At 32.5% G+C, this 11,406-nt stretch overlaps 2 protein-coding genes and 1 long non-coding RNA gene across 3 annotated transcripts in view; 1 reads left to right on the forward strand and 2 right to left on the reverse strand.

The window, feature by feature from the left end:
- Positions 1-1,128: 1,128 nt before the first annotated feature.
- LOC100180855 (universal stress protein YxiE-like) lies at positions 1,129-4,071 on the reverse strand. Its single transcript, XM_002122411.5, has 4 exons — positions 3,880-4,071; positions 3,239-3,328; positions 2,558-2,652; positions 1,129-1,909 (listed from the first exon to the last, which is right to left on the reverse strand). The coding sequence occupies exons 1-4, from the start codon at positions 3,932-3,934 to the stop codon at positions 1,709-1,711; spliced, it is 441 nt and encodes a 146-aa protein (XP_002122447.1). The 5' UTR covers positions 3,935-4,071; the 3' UTR covers positions 1,129-1,708.
- A 432-nt stretch (positions 4,072-4,503) lies between these two features.
- LOC100180446 (transport and Golgi organization protein 6 homolog) overlaps positions 4,504-11,406 on the forward strand; it is a gene marked incomplete in the record, with an annotated part of 10,420 nt that continues 3,517 nt past the window's right edge. Inside the window, 12 exon segments of the mRNA XM_009862856.3 lie at positions 4,504-4,678; positions 5,552-5,927; positions 6,252-6,369; positions 6,789-7,011; positions 7,510-7,660; positions 8,061-8,218; positions 8,441-8,588; positions 8,915-9,142; positions 9,419-9,527; positions 9,768-9,956; positions 10,303-10,458; positions 11,346-11,400. Of these exon segments, the coding sequence (XP_009861158.2) occupies positions 4,591-4,678; positions 5,552-5,927; positions 6,252-6,369; positions 6,789-7,011; positions 7,510-7,660; positions 8,061-8,218; positions 8,441-8,588; positions 8,915-9,142; positions 9,419-9,527; positions 9,768-9,956; positions 10,303-10,458; positions 11,346-11,400 (1,999 nt within the window).
- Positions 8,493-9,481, reverse strand: LOC113474949. Its single transcript, XR_003396664.1, has 3 exons — positions 9,396-9,481; positions 9,209-9,322; positions 8,493-8,579 (listed from the first exon to the last, which is right to left on the reverse strand). It is a non-coding gene; the product is annotated as an uncharacterized LOC113474949 (long non-coding RNA).

Here is an 11,406-nt window from a genome sequence, read left to right on the forward strand (position 1 = left end):
CATTTTCAACTTTGACAAAAAAATGTTTTTTTTCGAGTTTTGGTACAAACACATGATACCGGTATCATGCGTTGGGGTAGAATCTCACATTTTCGCCTTTAACAATAAAATGAATTTTTTCGAGTTTTGGTACAAACACATGATACCGGTATCAAGCGTTGGGGTAGAATCTCACATTTTCGACTTTGACAAAAAACTGAATTTTTTCGAGTTTTGGTACAATCACATGATACCGGTATCATGCGTTGGGGTAGAATCTCACATTTTCGCCTTTAACAATAAAATGAATTTTTTCGAGTTTTGGTACAAACACATGATACCGGTATCATGCGTTGGGGTAGAATCTCACATTTTCAACTTTGATAAAAAATGAATTTTTTCGAGTTTTGGTACAAACACATGATACCAGTATCATGCGTTGGGGTAGAATCTTACATTTTTAACTTTGACAAAAAAATGATTTTTTTCGACTTTTGGTACAAACACATGATACCGGTATCATGCGTTGGGGTAGAATCTCACATTTTCGACTTTGACAAAAAACTGAAATTTTTTCGAGTTTTGGTACAAACACATGATACCGGTATCATGCGTTGGGGTAGAATCTCACATTTTAGACTTTTGCAGAAAAATGATTTTTTTCGACTTTTGGTACAAACACATGATACCGGTATCATGCGTTGGGGTAGAATCTCACATTTTCGACTTTGACAAAAAACTGAAATTTTTTCGAGTTTTGGTACAAACACATGATACCGGTATCATGCGTTGGGGTAGAATCTCACATTTTAGACTTTTGCAGAATATCATTTTTTTAAGTTTTGGTACAAACACATGATACCGGTATCATGCGTTGCGGTAGAATCTTACATTTTCGACTTTGACAAAAAAATTTTTTATGCATATTGGTACATGAATTTTTTATACTTTTTTGATGTATTTTGTATATGATTTTTTCTGATGTTTTTAAATTTGTTTATATTTTTTTGATGTACATGGGTTCATGAGATTTTTTATCTTTTTTATATGGATTTATGAACTTTTTTGTATTTATTTTTATGTATACTGGTATATGAAATTTTCATAGACCTAAACTCTTTGGATCTGCTTATATAAATAACACTGAAGGCACTAATTAAGCGCTTTTATTAAAACGGCATTAATATATTCGTTAGTGTGTGAATTGCAAAGAATTGGTACATAAAACAGATTGTTAAAACACCAATGACATTAGTAAAGCTAAAATGAGACTACACACAAATTATTCTGCTACACCACATTATGTTTCAACTAAATTTGAAGAATTTGACACCAAATTTGTTAATATTTTTAGCATCACAAATAATAATCACAATGCTAGTTTCAAATTTCGTTACAAAATTTACAAAAGCACTTAGAACTAAAACATTAAGCACGAAATCAATTTTAGAAGCACTACTACATCATACACACTACTTTCATGTTTGCGTTTGGCTCCTTAGAATCAATATTAGCAAAGATTAGTTTGTTAGCTTAGCAGTATATGGTCATGGGTCGTAAAGTGTTAACCAGAAACTCACAACCACAATGTATTATAGTAGTGGAACAAGTTAGTTCACAAAAAAAGTTTGGCATCATGTTACTGAATCACTGAAATTAAATTTAAACTTTAACATAAGCATTAATTACACTTCGTATTTCTCTCACAGTCCAAGATTGGATGTTAGAATTAACCGTGGCAAATAAGGACTGGAATCTTAGTATGATGCAAAACATAATCGCTAACGGAACCCAGAATCGTGCGTCGAATCGCGCCTTGACCGCGTGTTCCCATCACAATCAGGTCAACCTGAGACTTCTCGGCAAGCTTGACAATCGCTTGTCCCGGCTTTCCTTCAGTTGTTTCAACGACTACTTTGGATTTTTTGGCCTGTTGTAATTATGTAAATATTAAATATATATACATCTACTAAATGCCATTTGTAAAATATCTAGGGTTACATTGTTAAATTACAGTTACACTAAGGAAGTCAAACACTGTGTTATTTGGGTCTTCTTGTTTGTATTAATTCAATTTAAGCTTTTACGTTATACCATATCATACCTAAATCAAATCAAACAAACAGTGAATTTTGATTTTTGGATTTTTTTAGCCTGAATGTTGTAATTATGCAAACATTAATTACTTGTAACAAAATCTAGGGTGATACATTTACACTCATAGTTTTCAAAGTAAGGAAACCTCATTGAATATTAAATAATTAATTACGGATACAAAATTCTACAGACATTTTAAAATTTTAATAAAATCTGAAGTGACATTGTTAAAATACATTCATATAGTTAGACATAGAGATCATTATCGACTAATGTGCCAAATACTGTTAAGTTTTGGTCTTCTTGTTTGTAAAGTCACCTTGTGGTTTAGACAACTTTTATAAGTCCATCACTATTTATTTTTAGAAGGCTTTGTACAAAATATAAAACTGGAGTACAGCAGCAAACCAGAGTAATCAAAAGTAGGGCTTAAATATTTAAAAGAACGAAACAACTTAAGCTTTTTTATTTCATTTCTTACCTGCTTAGACTTCATGGTGTATTGATTCTCAAGATCGGCTAAAGTTTTGTTGTGTTCGGTCATTATTCGAGCAATCTCCTCAGCTGGGAAGGCTCCTGTAGAGGAATGCATGGTCAAGTAGGGCAATAAAAACAATGGGGTACTTGGGGTAAGAAAGGACAACCCCTCTAGACCACTAAAAATAATTTTATTACAAACAGCTTCTGTGGATGGAAAGAACATTTATTTGGCTTATTTTTTAAACTTTCACCTGTAGTGAAATATATATTTAAATATCAATATTATATGTATTTTACAAAAAAACAACTGTAAAACAGGATTAAAATTTCAATATGTACAGTTTGGAGTTATTGATTAAATGATGAAATGAGATCAACAATAACCTGAGAAAAAAACCACCAATTAATGTTATTTGGTGTCTTTGAAAAGACAATTAACCACAATAGCCACAATCCAGCAGCCACTTATGGGGTGTCAAAATTATCCGCGATACAGAAAAAATAATCACCAACAAATTTACACGCGTTGTAACTTGTAAGGGGGCACGTGGTGTATGAAACAGAACACCTGTGTTATTTAGAGGATGTTCATGAATAATGAAAAAAAAAAAAAAAATTATACACTTATTAACAGCAGTTCTTAATTAATTAAAAAAAAATATATATATAGTATATGACTTACCCCCATGTCCTAATGTTGGGAGCTTTGGTTGTTCTGCTTGATGGCAAACGACTATTTCATTATCTGGTTGATGGACATTCTTGATGTACCCTGTGTGTATGAAAATACAGATCAAGTAATACACGAGGGGTAGAGTTAACTTATTTATCCTCGCGTGACCAGAAAACAAAGTCGTTATAACACGGGTGTTCATACACCTCTTGCCCGCTTACGATTTACCATGTATGTTACTTTGTGGGTGATTGTTAAAGAATTCTTTTGTGCTAGTGAAGAATCTTCTGGCCTACAAATAGGCCTGATGATGGAAAGTGTTACAGGTTGGTATTTACTATGCAATCGCAGGCAGTTTTTACATTTTATATTGAAAATTCACACCATTGCTGTTAAAACTGATAATGAAAATTATTAATCAATCAGTTAGTTATTTTTTAACGTTTAAACTGACGGGGCACTTTTTTAGTTCAGGCATTTTTTAAGTTTACTTTCAAAACGAACGCCCAAATTTTACAAAAAAATACAATGTGGGTATCAGAGATACCGAAGAAACATTTTAACGCCACATTGTTACCCTTAAACGTTTGTTTTAATGCCAAAGGATCGCCCTTAAACGATAAACCATAGTCCTACCACATCGTACTTACAATCAAATGCGCCTTCAGCGATGTTACTTGGGTCTACAGCGACTAAAACCTTCATTTTTAAAGTCTTTAACGCAGTCTATCAAAAATACAAAAGTGCTTTTTGCTGCAGAATATTAAATTTAACAAAAAAAGTGGATTGATTAAACTTTGCAAAAACTTCTTACGCTGAGTCACGTTTTTGAAACCCGCCCAACAACTACAAGAGAGCTATCAGACAAAAAACTTTGTTACTCACAGCAAAAATAATTCTTTTTACATAACGAGTATTAAAATTCGATCCCAAAAAGCAACTGATTTATAGTGGGATACGGAGTTGTTTAAGTTAATGGCCAATAAAAATAAAAAATCCTTCGTCTTCATCATAATTTGAAATTTTAAAGAGGCCAAAGAAAAATTAAAAACCCGATTTTTAAGACTAATTTGGTATGACCTGTTCTAAAAAACAGTACGTAATGACTGTCGACGTTTAGCACAGTGATTTCTATATTGTTACGAAATTATTTTTATCTTTTTAGCAAAATGAATATCTTATAAGGTTGTAACATTTCTATAAGAAATAGAATTTAGGGTAATCCCGGGACAAAAACTCCCCTCTACTTTAAAAGAAAAACGTAAAACACATGTAGTATTCCAAAATCGTTATATATTTACCATATTTTATCGTAGCAGCATGTTTTGGTACAGGCGATAAACTGTATGTTACACTGAATCATGTCTTCAAGTTGCAATACTTCTATGGAATGTGTCATTGCCCCGATCGTCAAGTTAAATAAGCTTGTCACTATACAAGTATCTGAAGGTAAACTTTTTATGACACTTTGTATATCCTATACCAGTGGTTCCCAAACTTTTTTTTCACCCGGCGCCACTTGAGGTATTCAAAATGTTTGCGGCGCACTTAGCCAAAGGTCTTAGAAATAAAAACGCATTTTTACAGTTTTATCGTGTGTTTTAAGATTAGGCTCGTTTAAGCATATGAAACTTAAGCATATGAAAAGTGTTGTACCACAGTCTGGACATGATTATTGCAAACCGAAAGAAATAATTGGCATTGTTACGTAATATACAAATCTACTGTACAGATAGAAATGCGAAAACAAACTTTTTAAATTTTATTATTGAACAAACACGTTGGATTTTTATATAAAACAACAATTTATATTGCAATAAAATATTAATACAAATCAATTATCTCGACCATGCTAAATTGGAAATGTTTCTGCAAATTTTCACGGCGCACTTGACGAGTTGCGTCGGCGCACTAGTGCGCCGCGGCGCCCACTTTGGGAACCGCGGTCCTATACCATTTTGGTAATTAGGTTTGGGTGAAGAATCTTCCCCCCCATGTTATTTTCTAACCCCTAACTCCTAATTACTAGCCAATATAAAAACGAACCCCTATAACCCCTAACTACCAGTCTAACACTTTCCACCAGCCTAATCTGCAACATGCCGGGGGATTTTTCACTAGCATCAAGTTTGCTGTTATGTAGGTCTTGATGTAAGGTTTATACTTTATTCTCTTGAATAATTTTGTGTATTCTGATCAATCTAATTAATACAGAATATATAATATATATATATATATAATGTATTGTGGAATAAAACATAAACTTTTTGCTAAATACTGGTAAAATAGATGTAGTTATACATTTGTTTACATACATTTCAGATGACAATGCAAAAGATTATGAAAACCAGTTGAACGAAATGAAAGAAATATTAAACAGTCACGAATTACAAATTGATGAATTTGAAAACAGAATCAAATGCTGTCAACATCCGATGAATATGGATTACTGCAAGACATCTGTGTTTGTAACTGGTTGTCTAACTATGCTGTCAAATGTAAAGACTCACCTTATGGCTGTAAAAGATGATCCTACACCAGTATTATCTGTTAGCCAGGAGCAGGAGATTGTATTGCTCGTACATTTCATTGTTAATACGGGTCTGGTTCGACATTTTGATTTCCAAGTCACAGTTTCAACTCCATGCGCAGAAGAACGACCACAATGCAGATATGAGGATTTAAATTTTTGCACACGGTAATTTATTATTAAAACAGGAATTATAATATATGTGTTCTTGGGCAAGATACTTAACAGCAATTATTACAACCCAGTGGTCACTAATTGGTTGCCTGAATTGTCAGCCATGCATATAAAACCCCCCAAATCAATCACCAACAAAGTTACATACTTGGTAAATCTTAAGCTTGCATGAGGGGTATGAAACAGAACACTCATGTTAAAAGGACTGTCATTGCCCTACCATGCACGGATAACCAAGTTGCAGTCAAAAACATAATCACTCTTTATGGAACAGGATCTATATAATCCTAATTTTAACTACAATATAATTTGTTTCAGCCAAATAATATCTCTTTGCGAAAATGATCTGTTAAGAAGACTCATTCTGCCAAAATTTCTTCTTCAATTGATTGGAGCACTTCTAATGCTCTCATATTCCCCTGAGTGTAGAATGCAGGTAGCTGAATAATAAGTAGCACAAACATTTCCATGCAAATTATTGTTATTGTATGTATGTTGATACTAATAAGGTTTAATGGTCACACTTTTTATCCATTGTTTATTTTTCTGTGTTTTATCCATTAGCGTGTTTTAAGAACTGTTGTTTTACCGTTACTACCCATCTTTTTGCCTTTGTAAACTTTTTGGTTCTTCATTATCGAGACTGAAATAAATTTAAGTTAAATTTCAACTACTTGATTAATCTTGCTGAAACCCCATTTTTCTTCGCATTAAAATTACTGTAGCTCCCAAAATTCTTATGTTATCTCGTAGTTACTAACTTTTTATTCAGTAAAACTGTTTTTTTTTGACCTTAGTGTTATAAAAGCACCCTTTACGATCTACATTACCAACTTTATCTTTCTCTAATTTCAGATTGAAAAAGACCAAAGAATGTTCTTTCTCTCCAAACTTACAGTTCTGATAACAAAATGGAGCAAACTGCATGATGTTGCATACAACTTACTTGTACTACAAGGGTCTAGAAAGAGATCTTCCCCTCCATGGCTGCAGAAACATTGTGGGAATATTTTATCCAAGTGCTTGCTGAGGAAAAATGGAGTTTCAGATGTTGTGTCTGCAATGATTGCTTCGCTCGGTATTTTACTGTAATATAACTTTTAAGAATAAACCATTTTTTGTTCTGTAGGATAAATTAAAACCTATTAGTTGGCGGAGTACCATACTAATCAAAGTATTCATTTTGTGAAAATAACATATTTGGTTCAAAGCCCAATGTTAACACTGTTATGTGTTCTTAGGCAAAACACCCTAATTGCTTCAAACAGTGATCATTAATAGATTATCTAAATTGCTAGTTGTCCAGAAAGAAAACATAAAAAAATCACCCGCAAAGTTCTTGTAGGTTGGCACGAGGTGTATAATCCACCACACATGATTTGCGCAACAGAAGATACATGCTACAACTATGGGTTGTCTCGTCTTATCTGGATAAATAACTTATAACCACTGTTATTTTGTTTCAACACCCTGTCTTTTTGTTTGAACTTTTCTTTAATCTTCTGCTATAATCTAAAAAACAAATAGAAGTTAATATTAATATATATAAGTCAATACAATCATCTTTACCTTTTAGATTCTGATCTGAGTGATTTTCAAAAGTGTGAAATTGTTTCCCAAGTTCTCTCCACGCCGCCTCGCATAATTTCAAATGTTGAATCTTATTGTTCAAATATATTTGGGCAGATTATTCAACTTTTGCAGGCTTATATTGATACTGTAACCAGGTAACAACATTTTAATATAAGAATTGTATACATAGAAATATATTACAATCAAATATACCAAACATTTTTTGTTAATATTTTTCATTGTTTGTGCCTGTAGTTCTGCTAGGTGTAGTGTTTATGCTTTTTTTTCCAACTAAATGTAAATATGTTTTTAACTGTAAGCGTGTTTTAACGATTTTCGTCTTGTCGCTATATCCTGTCTTTTGGTTTTAAGTATTTTATTCCTCGCTACCGTAACCAAAGAGATAAGTAACAGTTATTATGGTTTTTGTTTTAGCAAAGGACACAAACTTATCAGTTATTGATAAATTGAATACATTATACATATGCCTTTAAGGATTGTATAACCATTATATAAAATGCGTAACTAAATATTTTTTTCCTAAAATTACCTTAGAGATCTGGACAATGAACATTTGATGAAAGCATTGGTTTGCACTTTGTTCTCGTTTTATAAGAAGTTTCCGACAGAAACTTTGAAATTCTTTTTCCTTCCAATTCTGAACCCTCTGCATCAAATCATGCACGAAAACACAGAAGTTCTACCAACTGCAGGTACAATATTTCTGCTCTATAAGCGTTGAATCGACCAGAAAAAAAGAGAACAATAAAAGAAAAAAAGAGAAATTAATAGTTGGGGTTGAAACAAGCTGAAGGCTGCTGAATTTTGTTTCAAACCCTGTTTTGCAGCTTAATTTGGGTGAAGCGGCGGTGAAGTGTAATTTTTTGAGAGTATTTTTGTTTTTGTATTATGATAATATTTTTATATTGTTTCAGATTCTGTTCCAGTACTTGATGTATCTGACTCGATAAGCATCAGCCACATTTTTCTCACTTATTTCGAGCATCCGGATAAGGAAGCTTTGGTTTCAGATGTCTTTATTCCTTATGTACCAATCTATTTCCATATTTTCACCTGGGCAAGGTAATGTAATTATTAAATCATTGTTAAAATAAAACACCTGTTTCTCCTCGCATAGTGAAGCAATGACAGTCATTATAGCACAGATGTTTTGTTTCATACACCTCGTGCCCGCTGACAAGTTACCATGTATGTAATGTAACTGTGGGTGATGTTTTTATTAAATATATGGCTAACAACTTAAAGATCACTGGGTTAGAGCACTCATCATTAAGTGTCTTGCCTAGGACGACGTATGCCTACAATAGTAGGAACTGCTGATTTAGATAATATATATATTTAGGTTTACATTTCTTTTTTTTGTTTTAATTAAATTTCCTTTCTTTTAGGGAAAAGTGGTCGCCGTTAGCAACGCAACTAACTGAAATTCTTGCGCAATGTTTAACGAAGTCTACGAACACAGAAACATCAGCTGAAACATTGCTTGTTTCATGTGCTGTGCTAAAGGTTGAACAAATGCGGGAACCAGTAACTTTCAAATTCCCAAAACATGGGGTCCAGTATGACATAAATGAGATAGGGAAATGCACATTTAGTGACATTGAATCTGATCTGAGGTAAAACACAATCACATAAACTGTTTACCTAAAATATCTACTTTAGAAGACATGCAACTTATTTACCTTTTAGAGTAATAAATTTTATGTAGAAAACCTCTGTGTTGGAGAAATTTCCTCGTGCTCACGGTCACACATGCCCCAACAGTATAGTGGCATGAAGCCTCGAACCCATGACCTCTAGTGTATAAAAGCTAAAGGCTTTCCATTTTAACACACACAGAAACACAATCTGATAGGATTTATGCCATACCATTAAATGTTTGTGTGTTTAAGATCCCCGGAAGACATTCTTCACCATCAAGACCAGGTTGTTGCAGCTTTCACTGAGTTATTAAAGCATTGTGGTGGAATTGCTTCAGATGTCTTCATTCTGCTTATAAAAGTAAGAAGATATAGTGGAGCTAGAAGTGTGCGATTTTTGAAGGGATAAGAACTTAGAAATTATAATAGGCTACTGTGCTGTACAAATCAATGAATGAATGCAACCTATTTATCCTAAAAATTGTTGAAATTAGGATTCAATACTAACGTATTTTTTAAATTAAAAAACCCTTTTTTAAAATTTGGAAACGGCAGTACACATAATGTAATTTAAAAAATTCAAACAGTGTTTATATTTTAGCAACTGAGCAGTATGGACTACCCCACCTCACAAAGTGCAACACTCCTTATGCCAGAAGAAAGAATCTCCCATCATCTTAGTGAAGGGCAAGGTCACCTCATCACATTTGCCCTTGTGACATCACTATGTGAGAACACAGACCCCATTGAGTTGCTATGTGATGTCACAAAGATCTGTCATTTTGTCAAAGTAGGTTGATGGACAATTGAAATTTTTGGTTCAGTTTAATTTTATGTCTAAAACAAATTTATTATGTTATTTTTTATTTGTAATCTAAGTATCAAAAATTTACCACAAATGAGTTTTTCAGGATCTCCAATAACTCAAAACTTTGTTATATTTTACTCATAAGAAACTTTTTAACTAATATTAAACTTTTTAACTATTAAGAACATTTAAAGAATTATGAAACCGTACCCTCACGACTCCCATAGACCGTTGTTAATTGTTTAAAACACAATCAGGATATTTGGATATCATTTGCTAAAGTTGTCCCATCTTCCTCATCACAATTTTTTTCTCCCTTTCAATACAGATAATGCTTGAGAAGTCATTAGATGAGAATAAAGAAACCATGGCGTCAAACAAAGAGAACGTTAACTTTTGTATTGCTGTGTTGGGTTTATGTTTATTGACTGATCTTAATACAGAACAAAGAGAAACACTGACGCAAATACTTCCAGTGCTGCAGGTAGTAATAATGTTTGTTTTTTATAAAACAGAAGATGCCATTTTAAGCAAAACATAAATGTTTTTTAATGAAACTAACAATACCATTTTCGGTTCAGAAAGTGTTTTTTAATGAAACTAACAATACCATTTTCGGTTAAGAAAGTGTTTTTTATTGAAACTAACAATACCATTTTCGGTTCAGAAAGTGTTTTTTAATGAAACTAACGATACCATTTTCGGTTCAGAAAGTGTTTTTTAATGAAACTAACAATATCATTTTCGGTTCAGAAAGTGTTTTTTAATGAAACTAACGATACAATTTTCGGTTCAGAAAGTGTTTTTTAATGAAACTAACAATATCATTTTCGGTTCAGAAAGTGTTTTTCAATGAAACTAATGATACCATTTTAGGCAAATATAAATCTTTGATAATAATCTATTTGTTAAATTTTCCGAACCATAAAAGTATGTTTTATACCCAACGATAATTTTTGATTTTTTAACAAAGAGTTCTTGAAGACACAGCAGGACAGTGTTTTCTTATAAGATTTTTTTATCCAAATATGCTAAACCAGTGGTTCTTAATCTTTTTCCCTTGCTGCATCTATTTCAACTTACCAACTAAATCTCTCGCACCTCCTTCTAGAAATGCTTATATAAGGTAGACCTAACCAACTTTTAATGATTCAGCAACCCCACACCCCCTATATGTATATCTTTATATCTTTATTAGTATACCATTTATTGGAATATATCTCTTATAGTAAACTGTTTGTTGAATTTTCCAAAATATAAAAGCATGTTTTATATTCAATTACAAATTTTACATACATATATTAAACTTACAACAATGTTCTCCCGTTCACCTTTATTTCCTTTCTTTTTCATTCCATCAATATTTTGCAGAGTATAAAAGATTCAAACAATCTTCCCGACTCCGACAAAGAAACAATTGAAGATTGATGAT

Source organism: Ciona intestinalis, unplaced genomic scaffold (assembly GCF_000224145.3).
Source record: "Ciona intestinalis unplaced genomic scaffold, KH HT000054.2, whole genome shotgun sequence".
NCBI classification, from domain to species: domain Eukaryota; kingdom Metazoa; phylum Chordata; class Ascidiacea; order Phlebobranchia; family Cionidae; genus Ciona; species Ciona intestinalis.